This window comes from Salvelinus alpinus, chromosome 31 (assembly GCF_045679555.1).
Source record: "Salvelinus alpinus chromosome 31, SLU_Salpinus.1, whole genome shotgun sequence".
NCBI lineage: Eukaryota > Metazoa > Chordata > Actinopteri > Salmoniformes > Salmonidae > Salvelinus > Salvelinus alpinus.
The window spans coordinates 20883932-20908000 of NC_092116.1; the positions used below are offsets into that span (position 1 = coordinate 20883932).

General features: G+C 42.6%; 1 protein-coding gene across 4 annotated transcripts; it reads left to right on the forward strand.

Annotated features, from left to right (window-relative positions):
* Nucleotides 1-240: 240 nt before the first annotated feature.
* Nucleotides 241-20847, forward strand: LOC139561869 (kinesin light chain 2-like). 4 transcript variants are annotated; one of them, XM_071379215.1, is made up of 15 exons: nt 241-677; nt 2335-2581; nt 3949-4071; nt 4357-4540; nt 6412-6628; nt 6771-6960; nt 7099-7272; nt 7493-7592; nt 9623-9672; nt 9914-9981; nt 10105-10213; nt 13922-14068; nt 17941-18065; nt 18253-18310; nt 19995-20847. In XM_071379215.1, the coding sequence occupies exons 2-15, from the start codon at nt 2351-2353 to the stop codon at nt 20076-20078; spliced, it is 1860 nt and encodes a 619-aa protein (XP_071235316.1). In that variant the 5' UTR covers nt 241-677; nt 2335-2350; the 3' UTR covers nt 20079-20847. The 4 variants fall into 4 exon arrangements, with proteins under 4 accessions (XP_071235316.1, XP_071235318.1, XP_071235317.1 ...); XM_071379217.1 differs by lacking the exon at nt 241-677 and adding an exon at nt 829-962; XM_071379216.1 differs by lacking the exon at nt 241-677 and adding an exon at nt 859-1015.
* Nucleotides 20848-24069: the final 3222 nt, after the last annotated feature.

Sequence of the window (24069 nt, forward strand, 5' to 3'; positions counted from 1 at the left end):
GTCATCCCTCCTGCCTCTGATCTGGCGGACTCAATAAACACAAATGCTTCGTTTGTAAATTATGTCTGAGTGTTGGAGTGTGCCTATCAGTACATTTTAAAAACATGAAAATCATGCCATCTATATAGCCTAATATATGTCTACATTAGAATGAAGAAAAGGAATACTGCCTCAACACCATGCCCCCTCTCCTCTCGTTGGGGGGCGGGTGGCGGTGATGTCATAGCGCCAGGGATGAGGGCTGTGGATTGTGGGAGAATTCGGACAACAGCCATTTTCGGGTAGCGACTGTCATCCTTGGAACACACTTCTCAAACTGTGAGAGAACGTACCAGTCCCAGATTATCTTTAAAACAACTTCTGAGGATGGATAGAACGATGCCGACTCACAGCAAATAGTGTTCCTGTTTTTTGAGCGCTGCTCCGGTTCAAGTTACGGAAGACGATAACATTGACTAGGCTAATTCGTGGCAGGCTCGAATTCATTAGCTAGCCAGCCAGCAATGCTAGCATAATTGGTTACAATGTATTGCTTGGAATTTGCAAGCTTTTAGACCGCAGCGACTTTATACAACGGGATTAAAGCCAGTGGTGTTTTGTGGGCTATTTGTATAGTGCAGCAGGCCGAGTAACGTGTCATCAGGATTTAACCGGCGGGCGGACTGGGGAGAGAGAAGGTAAATAACTTAATGTTTATCGTGGTGCAAAGACTCCCTTTTGTTAAGTTACCTGACTACATTTAACAATTTGCTTAGCTGTAGAAAACGTATAATTAAAAAAAAAACTGTGATATTATACCGTCAATCTTTATATAAGCGCAGGTTTATATCGGTAACGTTATCTCCTCAGCCTTGCTGTTGTCATTGCCGTTATCATTGCCGTTCAGGAGCGTCGCCCACTTTTACAAAAAGGGATGGAAGTGGAGCATCACAACAGTCGGCCGTGCTTTGTTTGAGCTCGAGGTAGCCGGGGGCAGCGCACTTGTCTTGGGGGAAATAGAACCGTTTCGATTAAGGTATCGTGTGGATTGGGAGTCAATACGAGGTTTTTCAGTATATTTTTAACAGTATATGAATTGTATTGGCTTATATTTTGACGTCCATTTGAGAGAGTTAGGTTACTAAATCATACCTGTGCTCCTCTCCCAGACCAGGCTCGTGATATCACCAACGTTCTATCTACTATGTTGCCAATCGAACTCGCCTTGGTTCGCTACATTGTTTCGACGAGTCATTGCTTATTTTAAGTGTTGGGGAAATTGTTATGGTCCTCATTGAATTAGCATAGATACTTTGTACTGTCCTCTCACGACCGCATCTATTGCAGAAAGCCCTTGCAGTAGCATATTTCGTTCTGGGCCTCAAACCTGCCTCTATGCTTACAAACATGTCGGAGTGTTTTTTTGTAGGACACGAGCCTGTGTGTGACATATAGGCCTATCATTCTTTGCATGATATAGGCCAATATCTTATAATAGATTAGGTCTCTCAAAATACTGAATGTATTTTATTTTCTTGTAATGCTCTGCTCTATCGATCTCCTTCATTGATCCTCTGTCTCTCATTTCTCGTCATCCTGTGAGAGGGGCGATTCCGAAAGTGTGTTGGTCCATATACTAGGCTACTATTGACAGTAAGATGGATCGACAACAAGAGTTGCAAATTGCCAAACGTTCCATACAGCGTTTGAGAGATTTGTTAGTTGTGGCAATCGGATGGGAAATTACGGGATCGCTCATATTGGTGCATTGCAGTCAATGGATTGTGCGGGTGGGGAAGGGAGGAGGGAGGTGATTGTGTGGGCGAGGGCCTCTTGGCGGCGCGAGAGGAGAACAGGTGCGCGTCTACAGTGGAGGAGAAGTCGCGGAGTCGCGCATTTCTGCTCGGTCCAGCTATAAATCTGCGACGATGCGTGTCTTTAATTTCCATGATTCCATTTAGTCAATTCTGTTCTCTCGCGATATAGATTGACTATAAGGGTAGTGCCACGCAAACTATGTATAGAATAGCTTTGTAACTAAAATGCTTACAGCTCATTCATTGATTTATTCAAGCTCAAAAGATTCGAGTCCCATTGGAACAGAGGCAGAGGGCCCAGAGGAGTGAACTGTGGCATGATTTGTTGTTGGTAACAGACTGAACAGTTATGTGTGAACAAAATCTCTCGGAGGGATTTTGTTCCTCTAATGCTCATCCTTGAAATAATCTCATAATCGGACATAATTTTTTTCTGAGTCTTGTAATATGATTAGATGGCTTTTCCTCTAACTAACCTTGATTCTAAGAGCTTTGAACAAGAATATGCTAACTCAAAACTAATCTCTGTCCCCTCCAGTGTGTGAACTCGGGTTATGTCCACCATGGTGTACCCACGCAGCGAGGAGGCCCTGGAGCGCCTGACCCAGGATGAGATCGTGCTCAACACAAAGACTGTGATGCAGGGCTTGGAGACACTCAGAGGGGAGCATGCCCAGCTCCTCACGTCCCTGCTGGACTGCACCCAGCCACCTGCTGCCCAGGAGAAGTCAGGCCTGCTGCGGAAGAGCCTGGAGGCCATAGAATTAGGCCTGGGAGAGGCACAGGTAGGAGAGAGATGTGGGGGAAAGAAGGGGTTGAGGGATTCAGTGAGGGGGGGGGGAGAAGAAGAAAGAATTGGGAGAAAGGAGAGATGGGTTGATTGGAAGATGCTTACTACTCCGGTTTAGAGGTACGGGATGATGATGCAATGATGACAAATCATGAGTGAAGGGGGAAAAGATGATTCTGGTCCTCGACGACATGGTACATTGTATGACTAAGACTCAACGAGAGGATTTATTTAGAATAATGTATTTTATAGAAAGAGAGGACGTTGAATTATAGAGAATAGGGGAGTTGTTTTTCCTGTAGGAAGGTGCCAGTGGGAATCTGCCTGAGCCACTGATGGACTGATATAACATGAAATGCGTAAAAGAACGTCCCAAAAGACATTCAAAGCTTTCCCTCCGACTCAACTCACTCCTCCACATCCCCACCTTATTTTGAATAGAGTAGAATAGAACAATATATTATTGTCCCCCAAAGAGGACGTTATTTGCACTGGTCTCAGAATAGGTTACAACAAGGCAGTCAGTCATGGGAGGTAGCCTAGTGGTCAGATCGTTGGACTAGTAACCGGAAGGTGGCTCTTCGAATGCCCGAGCCGACAAGGTGAAAAATCTGTCTGTGCTCTTGAGCAGGGCACTTACCCTAATCGCTCCAGAGTCTCCATTGATAATAGGATATGCAACAACAAAAAAACATTTCCAATTATACCATCTATTAATACACACTTGTACATGTGTAAAATAGAACAGAAATAAACACCCACTAAATAAATATTATTATACACACGCATCCCCAGACTACCACTACCCCCCCTTTGAAACCAAAACATTATCAAAGCTTTCCTGTATTATGTTAATCCATCCCCCCTATTTGCCAGGTTGTCATTTAAAATGAGTTAGCTCCTAATTGACCTGCCTAGATAAATAAAGGTTAAATAGATCAAGCAAAGTCCCTCTCTTCAGGTGATCATCGCCCCAAGGCTAGCCGCTTACTCTTTAGAAACCAAAACATTCTCAAAGCTTTCGCTCTTCCTTCAATTAACCCTCTTGAATCAATTTCTGTGGCCTTGCGGAAATCTAATTAGCATAATATAGATCCCCATAAATATCTGTCTAAGCTAGAGATATCTTTTTTTTTTGTTGCATGGACTGTGTCTCAATTGCCGATATCGGCCTTCCGCATCTGCGGTGAAAGGTGGCAGAGCTACAGCGGTGTTTGTCAGACCAGGAGACATGTCTGTATGACTATTTTTGGGGGGATACCTAAATGGGTCCTTATAAGAATTCCATAACTTAGTAGAACCCCCCTGGCTTAGACTCTAGAGGGTTAACCTCTCCTTCCATCCCTCCCTCCCTCTCCCTAGGTGATCATTGCCCTGTCGGGTCACCTGAGTGCTGTGGAGTCAGAGAAACAGAAGCTAAGAGCCCAGGTCAGACGACTGTGTCAGGAGAACCAGTGGTTAAGAGATGAGCTGGCAGGAACACAGGTACGTGTACAGCATATCACTACATACTGCTTGCACTGGTAGTTCACTCTACTATCAATGGTTTTCAGATGTTTCTAGACCCAAAGTGATTAAAACGTTTTGAGTCCATGTCCCAACGTACACCGTCAATGGTGTGGGCTCATCTCGTCAATTTAGATTTTGGAGTATGCTATCATTTTAAACCCTTCCAAAGCAAAACATTTGTCGAGCTTCACCTCCCTCACACTCCTATCCCCTCTCTTCCCCCCTTTTCCCCTCTCTTCCCCTCTCCTCTTCTCCCCCCAGCACAAGCTGCAGCGTAGTGAGCAGAGTGTTGCCCAGCTGGAGGAGGAGAAGAAGCACCTAGAGTTCATGAACCAGATCAAGAAGTTTGACGACGACGTGTCACAGTCTGAGGAGAAGGCTGCAGGGGAGACGTCTAAAGACAGCCTGGACGACCTGTTCCCCAACGATGACGACCAGGGACAGGGTATGATGATGATTGAGTGTTTTGATTGATTAATTGATAAAGAAGAGGACCATATAGGGGAATCCCACAAGTCTAAATGATTAACCTCACTAGGGTATGTGGGACGCTAGCGTCCCACCTCGTCAACAGCCAGTGAAACTGCAGGGCGCCAAATTCAAAACAACAGAAATCCCATAAATAAAATTACTCAAACATACAAATATTTGACACCATTTTAAAGATACACTTGTTGTAAATCCAGCCACAGTGTCCGATTTCAAGAAGGCTTTACGACGAAAGCACACCAAACGATTATGTTAGGTCAGAGCCAAGTCACAGAAAAACACAGCCATTTTTCCAGCCAAAGAGAGGAGTCACAAAAAGCAAAAATAGAGATAAAATGAATCACTAACCCTTGATGATCGTCATCAGATGACACTCATAGGACTTCATGTTACACAATACATGTATGTTTTGTTCGGTAAAGTTCATATTTATATCCAAAAATCTCAGTTTACATTGGCGCGTTATGTACAGTAATGTTTTGCTTCCAAAACATCCGGTGATTTTGCAGAGAGCAACATCATCTTACAGAAATACTCATAATAAACATTGCTAAAAGATACAACTGTTATGCATGGAATTTTAGATCCACTTCTCCTTAATGCAACCGCTGTGTCAGATTTCAAAAAAACTTTACGGAAAAAGCACACCATGCAATAATCTGAGTACAGCGCTCAGACACAAAACCAAGCCATACAGATATCTGCCATGTTGTGGAGTCAACAGAAGTCAGAAATAGCATTATAAATATTCACTTACCTTTGATGATCTTCATCAGAATGCACTCCCAGGAATCCCAGTTCCACAATAAATGTTTGTTTTGTTCGATAAAGTCCATAATTGATGTCCAAATACCTCCTTTTTGTTTGCGCGTTTAGTACACAATCCAAATTCACGATGTGCGGGCATGTCCAGGCGAAAGTTCAGACAAAGTCTTATTACAGTTCAGAGAAACATGTCAAACGAAGTATAGAATCAATCTTTAGGATGTTTTTATCATAAATCTTCAATAATGTTCCAACCGGACAATTCCTTTGTCTGTAGAAATGCAATGGAGCGCAAGCTAACTCTCACGTGAACGTGCGTGGTCAGCTCATGCCACTCTGGCAGACCTCTGACTCATTCAGCTCCCATTCCACCATCCTTCACAGTAGAAGCATCAAACAAGGTTCTAAATACTGTTGACATCTAGTGGAAGCCTTAGGAAGTGCAATATGACCCCATAGACACTGTATATTCGATAGGCAATGAGTTGAAAAACTACAAACCTCAGATTTCCCACTTCCTGGTTGGATTTTTTTTCTCAGGTTTTTGCCTGCCATATGAGTTCTGTTATACTCACAGACATCATTCAAACAGTTTAGAAACTTCAGAGTGTTTTCTATCCAAGTCTACTAATTATATGCATATTCTAGCTTTTATGTCTGAGTAGCAGGCAGTTTAATTTGGGCACGCTTTTCATCCAAAATTCCGAATGATGCCCCCTACCCTAGTGAAGTTAACATTGTTAAAAAAAAATCTTAATATGTTTACTATGTGTCCAACCTAGAGACTGTAGTCAACACCTGTAGGAGAGAAATAGAGAACCCAACCCTGTGACATCATCAGCTGTAGCAGAGCACTAACGTTGATGATGTCACAGGTTTTCATTCCCAAATGCCGATAGACATATTGAATAAAGTCCAGTTGGAGCAATGTACCAAGAATGAGACTTCCAGCTCTCCCTATAACGCTTCCCCTCCCCCCTCCCTTCTCCGCTGTGTTTCCCCCCTCCCTTCTCCACTGTGTTTCCCCTCCCCCCTCCCTTCTCCGCTGTGTTTCCCCTCCAGCCCAGCCCAGCGGAGAGGTGGCGGCCCAGCAGGGTGGCTATGAGATCCCGGCCCGCCTGAGGACCCTCCACAACCTGGTGATCCAGTACGCCTCCCAGGGGAGGTACGAGGTGGCCGTGCCCCTCTGCAAACAGGCCCTGGAGGACCTGGAGAAGACCTCCGGACACGACCACCCTGACGTGGCCACCATGCTCAACATCCTGGCCCTGGTCTACAGGTGTGTGTGTGTGCGTAGGATGGATGGATGTGTGGATAGTTTTAGATACACTTGCTCAGATGAATAGCTGGCTGAAGACTTATGATTAATTACAAGTAGCACATGTATTCATCTTTTAACATGATGTGCTGTTTTGTTCCAGGGACCAGAACAAGTACAAAGAGGCAGCCCACCTGCTGAACGATGCCCTGGCCATCAGAGAGAAGACCCTGGGGAAGGACCACCCTGCGGTAGCCGCCACTCTCAACAACCTGGCTGTGCTCTACGGGAAGAGGGGAAAGTACAAGGAGGCTGAGCCCCTCTGTAAGAGAGCCCTGGAGATCAGAGAGAAGGTATGGATCATTACAGAGTTCTTCCTGGTTAGGTCATGTGGTCAGATAAATTCATAGCCCATGATAACTCACAAGTGAAACCATATGTATGACTTGTCCTTTCCTGTAGGTAAAGTATTTAAATGGTTGTGTGTTCAGGTCCTGGGGAAGTACCACCCTGATGTGGCCAAGCAGCTGAACAACCTGGCCCTGCTGTGTCAGAACCAGGGAAAGTACGAGGAGGTGGAGTATTATTACAGACAAGCCCTGGAGATCTACCAGTCCAAACTGGGGGCTGACGACCCCAACGTAGCCAAGACCAAGAACAACCTGGTGAGGAGGGAGGGAGGGAGAGGGGGGCTAGACATTGTAGTAGAGGGTTGAAGAGCTACATTTTCAGTAATGAATTCCCCCTGAGAGATTTAATCAAGTTTATTCAAGTTGAACAGACTGTTTTTTTGCGATCTTGGTATTGTTACATTTATTGGCTTGTGTATTGAATTGAGTTGTATTTTCACATCAAACCATTTGAGGTTTCATCTCATCTCTCTAGGCTACATGCTACCTCAAACAGGGGAAGTTCAAGGATGCTGAGTCCCTGTACAAAGAGATCCTAACCAGAGCACATGAGAAGGAGTTTGGATCAGTCAACAGTGAGTCTCCTACGACCAGCAGTCCTACAGTTAACACAACACTCACTGACAAACTAGGGCTGCGTCCTAAATTCCCAACCTGGCCCCATTCCATCATGGCCAGCTAATCATGCCCTCATCACTCCTCACCTCTCCACCTGATAGATGATGTGTGGTGAATGTTCTGGCATAAAATGGTTGCCATGCATCACCTAGGTGGGTGTTACACATTGCTGGTGGATGAGGTGAGTTTCCCCCTACTATGTAAAGCTTTTTGAGTACCTCGATAGAAAAGCACTATATAAATCCAATCAATTATTATTAATTAATTGGCACCCTATTCCCTATGTAATGCACTACTTTTGACCAGAGCCCTGTGGGAATAGGGTGCCATTTGGGATGCACAGTACTACATTTACCACCAGACCAACCACCTCCATCAACTCTTCATGTAGCATTAGAAGATGTGTGAATCAACAGTATGTCCATTCTGGCCGGGACTACCCAGTAAACCCAGTGGTCATTGGCTGGTCATGCGTGGCCGTGTCCTGGCCAGTCAGTCAGTTCAGGGCTAATACAGGCTATCTGTCGTGTGTAAAGCATGTTAATGCAGCACTGCCTTGAAGCCAATCAAACCCTTAAACACTGTCACGCTCAGTAGAGCACAGTACAGGGGTCTGGCATGGGACACTTTATGTTCCCCCACACACTGTAGGTTTCACAGAGGTGGAATAATCTTTAATGATATGCCATAAATGTATCCATTTTGGTTTTAAATGCAAATACCTTTTATTTGTCGTGTGAGGGAACATAATGTATACCAAACGTATACGGTTCATAACATATGGTATACGGTTCATAACGTACGGTATATGTGTGGTATACGGTTCATAACATATGGTATACGTGTGGTATACAGTTCATAATATATGGTATACGTGTGGTATACGGTTCATAATATATGGTATACAGTTTATAACATATGGTATATGTGTGGTATACGGTTCATAACATATGGTATACGGTTCATAACAACTGGTATACGTGTGGTATACAGTTCAAAACATATGGTATACAGTTCATAACATATGGTATATGTGTGATATACGGTTCATAACATATGGTATACGGTTTATAATACATGGTATACGGTTTATAACATATGGTATATGTGTGGTATACGGTTCATAACATATGGTATACGGTTTATAATACATGGTATACGGTTTATAACACATGGTATACGTGTGTCATACGGTTCATAAAGTATGGTATACTGTTCATAACATACGGTATACGGTTCCTAACATATGGTATACGGTTCATAACACATGGTATACGGTTCATAACACATGGTATACGGTTTATAATACGTGGTATACGGTTTATAACACATGGTATACGGTTTATAACACATGGTATACGTGTGTCATACGGTTCATAAAGTATGGTATACAGTTCATAATATATGGTATATGTGTGATATACGGTTCCTAACATATGGTATACGTGTGGTATACGGTTCATAACACATGGTATACGGTTCATAACACATGGTATACGGTTCATAACACATGGTATACGGTTCATAACGTATGGTATACTGTTCATAACATACGGTATACGGTTCCTAACATATGGTATACGTGTGGTATACTGTTCATAAAGTATGGTATACAGTTCATAACACATGGTATACTTGTGGTGTACGGTTCATAACGTATGGTATACTGTTCATAACATACGGTATACGGTTCATAACATATGGTATACGTGTGGTATACTGTTCATAACGTATGGTATACGGTTCATAACATATGGTATACTTGTGGTATACGGTTCATAACGTATGGTATATGGTTCATAACATATGGAATACGTGTGGTATACTGTTGATACCGTATGGTATATGGTTCATAGCATATGGTATACGTGTGGTAAACTGTTCATAGAGTATGGTATATGGTTCTGGTCCGTGAAACAAAATATATGAATATACAAATAAAACTGTGCCACTCATCCCCTCCTCTCTTCATCCTCTTCTTTTGCAGATGACAACAAGCCAATCTGGATGCATGCGGAGGAGAGAGAGGAGAGCAAGGTAGCTGCAGTATGACTGATCTGAACCATGGTCCTACCTGTTAATGGCAGCTTATGAACTCTGATGGATGGGTAGACCAATAGGACTGAGATAAAGATGGAGAATATTCATCTATTAATAATAGAGGAGGCTTTATAATAAGGTCATAATTAATGTCTACTGCTGCTAACTGCCCCTCTATTCTCCCGGCCTTTCCGCTCTCTCTTATCCCTTTCTCTCTTGCTCCCACTCTCTCTCTCAGGGGAAGAGGAAGGAAGCTAGTCCCTGTGTAGAGTATGGGAGCTGGTACAAGGCCTGCAAAGTTGACAGGTGAGACTTAGTATTAAACTTAATTTGAGTGGGAGTTAAATACACAGAACTCAGTGTTTTAAATTATATTAACATTGTGATTTAATGATGACATGATGTTGACATGTACTTCATTCCTGTCAGTCCTACTGTCAATACCACCCTGAAGAGCCTGGGGGCGCTGTACCGCAGGCAGGGTAAATTACAGGCAGCTGAGACACTGGAGGAGTGTTCTACCAAGACACGCAAGCAGGTACTAGTAATACACTATCGGGTACTGGTAATACACTATCGGGTACTGGTAATACACTATCGGGTACTGGTAATACACTATCGGGTACTGGTAATACACTATCGGGTACTGGTAATACACTGTCGGGTACTGGTAATACACTATCGGGTACTGGTAATACACTATCGGGTACTGGTAATACACTATCACTATCAGGTACTGGTAATACACTATCACTATCAGGTACTGGTAATACACTATCACTATCAGGTACTAGTAATACACTATCACTATCAGGTACTAGCAATTCATTGTCAGGTACACAATTCGGTACGAGTAATACATGATTGGGTACGAGTAATACACGATTGGGTACTAGTAATACACGATTGGGTACTTGTAATACGCGATTGGGTTCTAGTAATACGCGATTGGGTTCTAGTAATACGCGATTGGGTTCTAGTAATACGCGATTGGGTTCTAGTAATACGCGATTGGGTTCTAGTAATACGCGATTGGGTTCTAGTAATACGCGATTGGGTTCTAGTAATACGCGATCGGGTACTAGTAATGCGCGATCGGGTACTAGTAATTCACTGTCACTATCAGGCACTAGTAATATACTGACAATATCAGGCACTAGTAATTCACTGACACTATCAGGTACTAGTAATTCACTGACACTATCAGGTACTAGTAATATACTGACACTATCGGGTACTAGTAATATACTGACACTATCGGGTACTAGTAATATACTGACACTATCGGGTACTAGTAATATACTGACACTATCGGGTACTAGTCATTCACTGTCACTATCGGGTACTAGTCATTCACTGTCACTATCAGGTACAGGTAATATACTGACACTAGTAATATACTGACACTATCATGTACAGGTAATATACTGACAATATCAGGTACTAGTAATATACTGACAATATCAGGTACTAGTAATATACTGTCACTATCAGGTACTAGTAATATACTGACAATATCAGGTACTAGTAATTCACTGACAATATCAGGTACTAGTAATATACTGACAATATCAGGTACTAGTAATATACTGTCACTATCAGGTACTAGTAATTCACTGTCACTATCAGGTACTAGTAATTCACTGACACTATCAGGTACTAGTAATTCACTGACACTATCGGGTACTAGTCATTCACTGACACTATCAGGTACTAGTAATTCACTGACACTATCAGGTACTAGTAATATACTGACACTATCAGGTACTAGTCATTCACTGTCACTATCGGGTACTAGTAATTCACTGACACTATCAGGTACTAGTAATTCACTGACACTATCAGGTACTAGTAATTCACTGACACTATCAGGTACTAGTAATTCACTGACACTATCAGGTACTAGTCATTCACTGTCACTATCGGGTACTAGTCATTCACTGTCACTATCGGGTACTAGTCATTCACTGTCACTATCGGGTACTAGTCATTCACTGTCACTATCGGGTACTAGTCATTCACTGTCACTATCATGTACTAGTAATATACTGACAATATCAGGTACTAGTAATTCACTGTCACTATCATGTACAGGTAATATACTGACACTATCAGGCACTAGTCATTCACTGTCACTATCATGTACTAGTCATTCACTGACACTGTCAGGCACTAGTCATTCACTGTCACTATCGGGTACTAGTCATTCACTGTCACTATCGGGTACTAGTCATTCACTGTCACTATCATGTACTAGTAATATACTGACAATATCAGGTACTAGTCATTCACTGACACTGTCAGGCACTAGTCATTCACTGTCACTATCGGGTACTAGTCATTCACTGTCACTATCATGTACTAGTAATATACTGACAATATCAGGTACTAGTAATATACTGACAATATCAGGTACTAGTCATTCACTGACACTGTCAGGCACTAGTCATTCACTGTCACTATCGGGTACTAGTCATTCACTGTCACTATCGGGTACTAGTCATTCACTGTCACTATCATGTACTAGTAATATACTGACAATATCAGGTACTAGTAATATACTGACAATATCAGGTACTAGTAATATACTGACAATATCAGGTACTAGTCATTCACTGACACTGTCAGGCACTAGTCATTCACTGTCACTATCGGGTACTAGTCATTCACTGTCACTATCGGGTACTAGTCATTCACTGTCACTATCATGTACTAGTAATATACTGACAATATCAGGTACTAGTCATTCACTGACACTGTCAGGTACTAGTCATTCACTGTCACTATCATGTACTAGTAATATACTGACAATATCAGGTACTAGTCATTCACTGACACTGTCAGGCACTAGTCATTCACTGACACTGTCAGGCACTAGTCATTCACTGACACTGTCAGGCACTAGTCATTCACTGACACTATCAGGCACTAGTCATTCACTGACACTATCAGGCACTAGTCATTCACTGACACTATCAGGCACTAGTCATTCACTGACACTATCAGGCACTAGTCATTCACTGACACTATCAGGCACTAGTCATTCACTGACACTATCAGGCACTAGTCATTCACTGACACTGTCAGGCACTAGTCATTCACTGACACTGTCAGGCACTAGTCATTCACTGACACTGTCAGGCACTAGTCATTCACTGACACTGTCAGGCACTAGTCATTCACTGACACTGTCAGGCACTAGTCATTCACTGACACTGTCAGGCACTAGTCATTCACTGACACTGTCAGGCACTAGTCATTCACTGACACTGTCAGGCACTAGTCATTCACTGTCACTGTCAGGCACTAGTCATTCACTGTCACTGTCAGGTACTAGTCATTCACTGTCACTGTCAGGTACTAGTCATTCACTGTCACTGTCAGGTACTAGTCATATACTGTTCCTGTCAGGCACTAGTCATTCACTGTCACTGTCAGGCACTAGTCATTCACTGTCACTGTCAGGTACTAGTCATTCACTGACACTATCAGTTACTGGTGATACACTATCGGGTACTAGTAATTTACTGTCACTGTCAGGTACTAGTGATACACTATCAGGTACTAGTAATTCACTTTCACTATCAGGTACTAGTGATACGCTATCAGGTACTAGTGATACGCTATCAGGTACTAGTGATACGCTAGCAGGTACTAGTGATACGCTAGCAGGTACTAGTGATGCGCTAGCATGTACTAGTGATACGCTAGCAGGTACTAGTGATACACTATCAGGTACTAGTAATTCACTTTCACTATCAGGTACTAGTGATACGCTATCAGGTACTAGTGATACGCTATCAGGTACTAGTGATACGCTAGCAGGTACTAGTGATACGCTAGCAGGTACTAGTGATACGCTAGCAGGTACTAGTGATACGCTAGCAGGTACTAGTGATACGCTAGCATGTACTAGTGATACGCCAGCAGGTACTAGCGATACGCTAGCAGGTACTAGTGATACGCTAGCCGGTACTAGTGATACGCTATCAGGTACCAGTGATACGCTATCAGGTACCAGTGATACGCTATTGCTATCAGATGCTAGTACTACGCTATCACTATCAGTTACTGCACATTCAGTCAAAAAAGCTTTTACTATGCAATCATTCAAAAAAGAAGGTACAAGCACTGAGACACTGGCAGTGCAATTATCAAAGGCTGTAGTCTAGAGTCTTGAAGCTCTCACATACACTCTGTTCCAACCCTGCTGACAGTTAGGATTCATTATCATGTTCCCCCCCAGGGTATAGATGCCATTAACCAGAGTAAGGTGGTGGAGCTCCTGAAGGATGGGGCCCCAGGAGGGGGTGAGCGACGGCAGAGCCGGGAGGGTCTCAACGGGCCCCAGCGGGGGGACTGTGAGGGGGACGACGGAGCAGAGTGGAACGGGGTACGAACCTCCTTTGTCTTATTATTGTTGAAAGATGAAGCATTCGTAAGAGTGAACATACAGTCAAATTAGGGCTGGGCTATATATCGAATTCCAATACATGTTTTTAGCAAGAATCAATGTTTTTTGGTCTCGTCTCCTTCGCTCCTTCTGTGCTGTGTGTACTGTGCACTTTCCCACTCACACACAGACACCAAGCCCCTCCCCTACCACTCACAACAAAGAGACTAGATATCACTTCTTTCTCTCTGACAACAAGCAGTTTAAATTCGCAATTTGCATTTGAGGTTTGGTCCGACATCACCGGTCTTCTAGACACACGAAACGCATTCAGACATAATTTTACTGTAAAGAGGAGAACTTAACTTTTACTCTACAATACTTTCTTTGTCTCAACTCCCAACTTTTAGAACAGCGCAGACCCTACTAAAACGAGAGTATCAATGAACATGATTGTGGAAAATGCGAGCAGCATTTTAGCCTCAGACTGTGTTTTAGAAATGTCCACAGACTGTTATATGCTAGCTGTCTAGTCTGTGTTTTAGAAATGTGCAATGAGCATAAAAAAAAATTTAGTTCTGAGAAATAAGCATCTTCTTATCCAGGTAGACCACTTGATTTCAACAACTAAACAAAATGGCTATGTTGTTCAACCAGTTGGAGATGGACTGGAGGGTGTATTCATAACAGCTCGACTGTTCTAACTTGTTAGCAAGCAAATAGATCCAAGTTGGCCAGACTTTAAATATAAAGAGTAGCTGGCTACTTACTAGCCATGGGCTTGTGCTTGAGAGATTGTTAATGAGACCTGTGTTAATGTTCTATAATACCTGCTACCAGAAGATGGTCATTATTAGTGGATGTGCATGGTTCTGGTTACATTTGTAACAAAAGGGGCATTTTCATAGACTTGAATGCTTGATCAGTGATTTTTTTTTTTAAAGCAGGTTAAAATAATGTAATTATTATTGGGTCTTATGGTTGAAGACTTTTATTTAGCCTAGGTATAATTTTACAAGCCCTGAATTCATACAATTATTCCAAACTGTTTGAAATGCAGTGTATATACCTATAATTGTGCAACAAATTGATTTAGAGAAAAAAACAATTGAGATATATATTGTGAATCGCCTGTAAGTTTGAAGAAATTAAGTGTTGTTTTTTACTAGCAACAATGAAAAATTGCTATGTAGCTTGAATCTAGTGTGATGTTTGTTGTGCCTGATAAAGACATTGATATACAGTACTGTGCAAAAGTTTTAGACAGGTGTGAAAAAATGCTCTAAAGTAAGAATGCTTTAAAAAATAGACATGTTAAAATATTATATTTATCAAGTAACTAAATGCAAAGTGAGTGAACAGAAGAAACATTTACATCAAATCCATATTTGATGTGACCACCTTTTGCCTTCAAAACAGCATCAATTCTCGTAGGTACACTTGCACAAAGTCAGGGATTTTGTAGGCATATAGTCAGGTGTATGATTTAAACAATTATACCAAACAGGTGCTAATGATCATCAATTCAATATGTAGGTTGAAACACAATCATTAACTGAAACAGAAACAGCTGTGTAGGAGGAATAAAACTGGTTGAGGGACAGCCAAACTCAGCTAACAAGGTGAGGTTGCTGAAGACAGTTTACTGTCAAAAGTCATACACCATGGCAAGACAGAGCACAGCAACAAGACACAAGGTAGTTCTACTGCATCAGCAAGGTCTCTTCAAGGCAGACAGGGGTTTCCAGATGTGCTGTACAAGCTATTTTGAAGAAGCACAAAGAAACGGGAAACTTTGAGGACAGTAGACGCAGTGGTCGGCCAAGGAAACTTACTGCAGCAGATGAAAGACACATCATGCTTACTTCCCTTTCTCAATCGGAAGATGTCCAGCAGTGCCATCAGCTCAGAATTGGCAGAAAACAGTGGGACCCTGGTACACCAATCTACTGTCTGGAGAAGTCTGGTCAGAAGTGGCCTTCATGGAAGACTTGCGGCCAAAAAGCCATACCTCCGACGTGGAAACAAGGTCAATGACTCAACTATGCAGGAAAACAGAGGAACTGGGGTGCAGAAAAATGGCAGCAGGTGCTCTGGACTGATGAGTCAAAAATATTTGGCTGTAGCAGAAGGCAGTTTGTTCGCCGAAGGGCTGGAGAGCAGTACACGAATGAGTGTCTGCAGGCAACAGTGAAGCATGGTGGAGGTTCCTTGCAAGTTTGTGGCTGCATTTCTGCAAATGGAGTTGGGGATTTGGTCAGAATTAATGGTCTCCTCAATGCTGAGAAGTACAGGCAAATACTTATCCATCATGCAATACCATCAGGGAGGCATCTGATCGGCCCCAAATGTATTCTGCAGCATGCCAACGGCCCCAAACATACAACGAAAGTCATTATGAACTATCTTCAGCATAAAGAAGAACAAGGAGTCCTGGAAGTGATGGTATACCCCCCACAGAGCCCTGATCTCAACATCATTGAGTCTGTCTGGGATTACATGAAGAGAGAGAAGCACCTGAGGCTGCCTAAATCCACAGAAGAACTGTGGTTATTTCTCCAAGATTTTTGGGCCAACCTACCTGTGTGCAAGTGTACCTAAAAGAATGTATGCTGTTTGAAGGCAAATGGTGGTGTCACCAAATATTGATTTGATGTACACTACTGTTCAAATGTCTGGGGTCACTTAGAAATGTCCTAGTTTTTGAAAGAAAAGCTCATTTTTTGTACATTTTTAAAATAACATCAAATTGATCAGAAATACAGTAGACATTGTTAATGGTGTAAATGACTATTGTAGCTGGAAATGGCTTATTTATTTTTATGGAATATCTACATAGGCGTACAGAGGCCCATTAGAAACAGACGCCTCACAAGTCTGGCAGCTTCATTAAATAGTACCCGCAGAGGCTACTCTGGGATGCTGGCCATCTAGGCAGAGTTGCAAAGAAAAAGCCATATCTCAGACTGGCCAATAAAAAGAAAAGATTGAGATGGGCAAAAGAACACAGACACTGGACAGAGCCTAGAAGGACAGCATTCCGGAGTCGCCTCTTCACTGTTGAGACTGGTGTTTTGTAGGTACTATTTAATGAAGCTGCCAGTTGAGGACTTGTGAGGCGTCTGTTTCTCAAACTGAACACTAATGCACTTGTCCTCTTGCTCAGTTGTGCACCGGGGCCTCCCACTCCTCTTTCTATTCTGGTTAGAGCCAGTTTGCGCTGTTCTGTGAAGGGAGTAGTACACAGCATTGTATGAGATCTTCAGTTTCTTGGCAATTTCTTGCATGGAATAGCCTTAATTTCTCAGAACAAGAATAGTTTCAGAATTTCAGAGGAAAGTTCTTTGTTTCTGGCCATTTTGAGCCTGTAATCGAACCCACAAATGCTGATGCTCCAGATACACAGCTAGTCTAAAGAAGGCCAGTTGTATTGCTTCTTTAATCAGAACAACAGTTTTCAGCTGTGCTAACATAATTGCAAAAGGGTTTTCTAATGATCAATTAGCCTTTTAAAATGATAAAGTTGGATTAGCTAACACAATGTGCCATTGGAACACAGGAGTTATGGTTGCTGTTAATGGGCCTCTGTACGCCTATATAGATGTTCCATTAAAGATCTGCCGTTTCCAGCTAAAATAGTCGGTTACAACATTAACAATGTCTACACTGTATTTCTGATCAATTTGATGTTATTTTAATGGACAAAATGTGCTTTTCTTTCAAAACATTTTTGAAAGCATTCTTACTTTTACAGCATTTTTTCACACCTGCCTTAAACTTTTGCACAGTACTGTAAGTAATAAATACATAAAAAATAACTTTTTGTTTTGGAGGCCACTCCTTAATATGCAGTGGTTGTCTTGTTCTCTCAGGAAGGTAACGGTTCGTTGCGTCGGAGCGGCTCCTTTGGGAAGATCCGTGAAGCGCTACGTAGGAGCAGTGAGATGCTGGTGAAGAAACTACAGGGCAGTGGCCCCCAGGAGCCCCGCAACCCAGGGTGAGAGAGACTGTGTATGTCTGCACCCTAGCCCATCACTGCTCATACTGTGTGAATCATTTTTGTGTTTGCCTCAGGGGGGTTGTTCTTTAGTGGGGAGCCGACAAGGCACCTGAGGCACACAGGCAATAAAATGTTTTCTATTGAGGCTAATTGAATCCTTAATGTCTGTCTGTGTGTTCCTCAGTATGAAGAGAGCCAGCTCCCTCAACTTCCTCAACAAGAGTGCAGAAGACCCCTCACAGGTACTTGGTGTTAGCCGTCCATCACTGTCACTAAGCTATTAACCTGTTAGTTACCAGCCAAGGACTGCTATTACTGAGCTATTAACCTGTTAGTTACCAGCCAAGGACTGCTGTTACTGAGCTATTAACCTGTTAGTTACCAGCTAAGGACTGCTGTTACTGAGCTATTAACCTGTTAGTTACCAGCCAAGGACTGCTGTTACTGAGCTATTAACCTGTTAGTTACCAGCTAAGGACTGCTGTTACTGAGCTATTAACCTGTTAGTTACCAGCTAAGGACTGCTGTTACTGAGCTATTCACCTGTTAGTTACCAGCTAAGGACTGCTGTTACTGAGCTATTAACCTGTTAGTTACCAGCTAAGGACTGCTGTTACTGAGCTGTTCACCTGTTAGTTACCAGCCAAGGACTGCTGTTACTGAGCTATTAACCTGTTAGTTACCAGCTAAGGACTGCTGTTACTGAGCTATTCACCTGTTAGTTACCAGCCAAGGACTGCTGTTACTGAGCTATTCACCTGTTAGTTACCAGCCAAGTACTGCTGTTACTGAGCTATTCACCTGTTAGTTACCAGCCAAGGACTGCTGTTACTGAGCTATTCACCTGTTAGTTACCAGCTAAGGACTGCTGTTACTGAGCTATTCACCTGTTAGTTACCAGCTAAGGACTGCTGTTACTGAGCTATTCACCTGTTAGTTACCAGCTAAGGACTGCTGTTACTGAGCTATTCACCTGTTAGTTACCAGCCAAGGACTGCTGTTACTGAGCTATTCACCTGTTAGTTACCAGCCACGGACTGCTGTTACTGAGCTATTAACCTGTTAGTTACCATGCAAGGACTGCTGTTACTGAGCTATTAACCTGTTAGTTACCAGCTAAGGACTGCTGTTACTGAGCTATTAACCTGTTAGTTACCAGCTAAGGACTGCTGTTACTGAGCTATTCACCTGTTAGTTACCAGCCAAGGACTGCTGTTACTGAGCTATTCACCTGTTAGTTACCAGCTAAGGACTGCTGTTACTGAGCTATTAACCTGTTAGTTACCAGCCAAGGACTGCTGTTACTGAGCTATTCACCTGTTAGTTACCAGCCAAGGACTGCTGTTACTGAGCTATTAACCTGTTAGTTACCAGCCAAGGACTGCTGTTACTGAGCTATTCACCTGTTAGTTACCAGCCAAGGACTCCTGTTACTGAGCTATTCACCTGTTAGTTACCAGCTAAGGACTGCTGTTACTGAGCTATTAACCTGTTAGTTACCAGCCAAGGACTGCTGTTACTGAGCTATTCACCTGTTAGTTACCAGCCAAGGACTGCTGTTACTGAGCTATTAACCTGTTAGTTACCAGCCACGGACTGCTGTTACTGAGCTATTAACACTATGTTGTTTGGTGCCTACCCTTTATCAAACACTGTAATTATTTTCACCTCTACAGCCTATTTATTCCCTACCTCCCTACCCTTCTACATTTGCACACACTGTACTTCTATTTTTATTTTCTATTGTGTTATTGACTGTACGTTTGTTGGTCTAACTTTGTGTTGTTGTTGTCGCACTGCTTTGCTTTATCTTGGCCAGGTCACAGTTGTAAATGAGAACGTGTTCTCAACTGGCCTACCTGGTTAAATAAAAGTGAAATAAATAAATAAAATCATCCTTTCTATTTTCTCCCTCCCTCTCTCCAGGACGCCAACACCGGCCTATCAGAATGCAGAGGACTGAGTGCCAGCAATGTGGACTTGTCAAGACGCAGCTCCCTGATTGGTTAAACAGAGACAGGAGGTGGGACCAGGTGGAGGAAGGTCCAATGACGGACCAGGAGGAGGAAAGCCCAATGAGGAGAGGCAGTTTGCCGCTCAAAGCGATCAAAACACACTTCAGATCCAACACTCACATTCAAGACACATTTTCTAAAGAAACAAGAAAAAGCATTGCCAAAAAAAACTGACTTGACGCTTTTAGTGACTCAGACGTCTCTGTGTCTGCTTCACTGTATACTTCGCTGGCATCTATCAAACAAGTAGAGAGAATCCTATTTAAACGGCATGCTGCTTACTAGAAGGTGGAATGTTTGCACTAGACACTCATCATGGTGAGTCTGAGGCATAGCATCATGACAGAATCCATATCGTTATCGCAGCGTGACAAATTTGTATCTTAACCCGCACACTCTCATGCAGACACTCAACCTTAGGTAGGCTAGTTCTATTCTGATTTCTATCTTAACCCGCACACTCTCATGCAGACACTCAACCTTAGGCAGGCTAGTTCTATTCTGATTTCTATCTTAACCCGTACACTCTCATGCAGACACTCAACCTTAGGCAGGCTAGTTCTATTCTGATTTCTATCTTAACCCGCACACTCTCATGCAGACACTCAACCTTAGGCAGGCTAGTTCTATTCTGATTTCTATCTTAACCCGCACACTCTCATGCAGACACTCAACCTTAGGTAGGCTAGTTCTATTCTGATTTCTATCTTAACCCGCACACTCTCATGCAGACACTCAACCTTAGGTAGGCTAGTTCTATTCTGATTTCTCACTCTCATGCAGACACTCAACCTTAGGCAGGCTAGTTCTATTCTGATTTCTATCTTAACCCGTACACTCTCATGCAGACACTCAACCTTAGGTAGGCTAGTTCTATTCTGATTTCTATCTTAACCCGCACACTCTCATGCAGACACTCAACCTTAGGTAGGCTAGTTCTATTCTGATTTCTATCTTAACCCGCACACTCTCATGCAGACACTCAACCTTAGGTAGGCTAGTTCTATTCTGATTTCTATCTTAACCCGCACACTCTCATGCAGACACTCAACCTTAGGTAGGCTAGTTCTATTCTGATTTCTATCTTAACCCGTACACTCTCATGCAGACACTCAACCTTAGGCAGGCTAGTTCTATTCTGATTTCCATCTTAACCCGCACACTCTCATGCAGACACTCAACCTTAGGTAGGCTAGTTCTATTCTGATTTCCATCTTAACCCGCACACTCTCATGCAGACACTCAACCTTAGGCAGGCTAGTTCTATTCTGATTTCTATCTTAACCCGCACACTCTCATGCAGACACTCAACCTTAGGCAGGCTAGTTCTATTCTGATTTCTATCTTAACCCGCACACTCTCATGCAGACACTCAACCTTAGGTAGGCTAGTTCTATTCTGATTTCTATCTTAACCCGTACACTCTCATGCAGACACTCAACCTTAGGCAGGCTAGTTCTATTCTGATTTCTATCTTAACCCGCACACTCTCATGCAGACACTCAACCTTAGGTAGGCTAGTTCTATTCTGATTTCTATCTTAACCCGCACACTCTCATGCAGACACTCAACCTTAGGCAGGCTAGTTCTATTCTGATTTCTATCTTAGAGAAGTGTAACCGGCGTCAGTGTGCCGCTAACGGTTTAGCTTCCTCCACCGTCCCTGTCTCCATCCCGGGATCGAACCAGTGATCCTCTGCTTTGCAACACACGTGACCGCCCTCCATGACAACGTGTGAACACGATTGAGCTATACAAAAGGTACCGATTGGTTAGCGCCATCGGCAACATTTCAAGCTAGCTGCGGAGCATTATGGTACATTCTTAACTCTGTTACAGAAGCATCACACTCAGCTCACTAGTGGCGTGATTACTGAAAATGCTAACAACCCATTCGATGGAAATCACAGTGCTAGAGCCATATAAATCATACGTTTTTAAGACGAGGTATGAACTACAGCTGTTAGAAACTTCAGCGAGGTAAAAGACACATGGTACACAATCTTTTTGGGATGTCAAATAAATCGGTGTATTTAAACATCATCTGGGAGAAAAAAACGGCACTGACCAGTTTAACCTCTCCTTTTTGCCGTCTGATTGGTTATGTATATACAGGTTTAAGTTATTTTCTATTTCTTTCTTTGTATATAGCGCACAGACACATTCTTGTTTGAAATGGTTAGAGGTTAGGAGAACCTCTGATTTGGAGACAGACGCTGGAAGAGGACAGTCAGAAAAGAGTGAAGAGAGAAACAGGGAATATAGACTATAGAAGAGAGAAACGGGGAGAATATCGGCACTTAATGTGTGTCCTAACTTCTAGTCCATTTTTCACTTAGTCTCCAACTGACATGAAGTGAAAATTTGACAAAATGGAGGTTAGAATTTCCCCCTGAATCTATAGCCTGATCTGGTCAGATATGTTTGTGCTCTAATCAACTACTGTTCCGTTCGTTGCCTTGTCAGACAAGTATGAACGTGACAGAGAAGAGTTGGCTAAAGGTCATCAGAGACCAGGTTCGTATTCGTTAGGCACTAAACAGAAGAAAACGGACTGAAACAGGGAGGAACTACCTGGATTTTTACAATTAGAAACTCGTTTTCATTTTCTGTTCCAAAAACGTTTCGTCCGGTGTGCACTAATGAATGGCGAGACCAGGCTAACTTAGTTCATCTCAGACCAGGGGAATATACTGGAAATGCTGACGTGACAAGCAGTACCGGTGTATCTCAGTCAGTGTGCAGCCTGTTAGCAAGGCGCGGTACAAATGCCTGTTTAGCTCCACCACTGAAGGCCCATTTCTCTTACGTGATCCGGTGGTGTTGGTACTGAAAAACACATTATTAGCCTGACTGATGCTGTGGAGGTGAATGTGCTCCTATGTTGAGCGTTGGTTTTAGCAAATGCATGGTCACATGTCTACCACAGCACAACGTTTCTCCCCCAGTCAAATACTATTAGATCTCTACATAGTTGTAATACCCTCGTATTAGTTAAGATGGTACAATAGAGTGCATCTGTTTCTGTAAGAGGTAAGCATTAGGCATTCCGTATGTACCGTATCATGGTTATCTGTCCTTGGTTGGCCTTCACTGAATAATGAGAGCATGGTATGTCCTTATCTTTTTATATAAAACAATGATCCTTTATTATAACGTGATGTTGTTTGGAAAGAATCCGATTGGTTTACAGAGAACTTCTCTGATCTAACCAATGACAGTCCTTCACCAAATGATCTCATCATTTATGTCTTATTCTTGTCTGTGATTGGCTCCAACCTCAAGTGACGATGTGCGGGGTATTGTTGTTGAACTCTGAATGATGATTTGAATGTTGGGTTTTGCTTTGATGAGAGGCGGGGAGGGAAGAGGTTGACCGTGTACTGTGTTGGCTCTTTTAAGTGTCTGGTTTGTGAGTTAGGAGTCCCAAGACTGATAGCAAGAGACTTGGCCAACAGAATGTATATGTCTTTGAGAAGGAGAGTGGTCCTAATTAGTTTCACCTCCTGATTGTGTTGCTAGTGCAATGTAAAGTGGGGATGGGATGGATTATTGATTTTTACTGGGGAAACGGATGGAACGAAAGCTTAAGTATGTGACAAATGCAGGCTAGAAGGGCTGAGGAGGAGAACACTGATGATGAATGATAACGGGGGAAATAGAAATATGAAGTGCTGTTCGCTGAGAAAAGCGAGAGATTCAGTGATTGAAAAGAAAGGGAAAACAGAACATTGGAGAGAGGAATATGGAAAAGTGCTTTAAGTTTCATTGCAGGAAATAATGTACAGAATTGTCGGTCTCTGTCACACTCAACATGTCCGAGCACCCATGTTGTCTAGCTATGTAAAAGTCTGTTGGAACACTGGACTGTAGTCTGTAGATGCTGTATTTACACACCAACAAATGTTTCAAAGAACACACCTAAACAGTGCTCCTCCTACAAATGTATACCACATGTTCATGTAGAAGTAAGAACACCCTCCTCA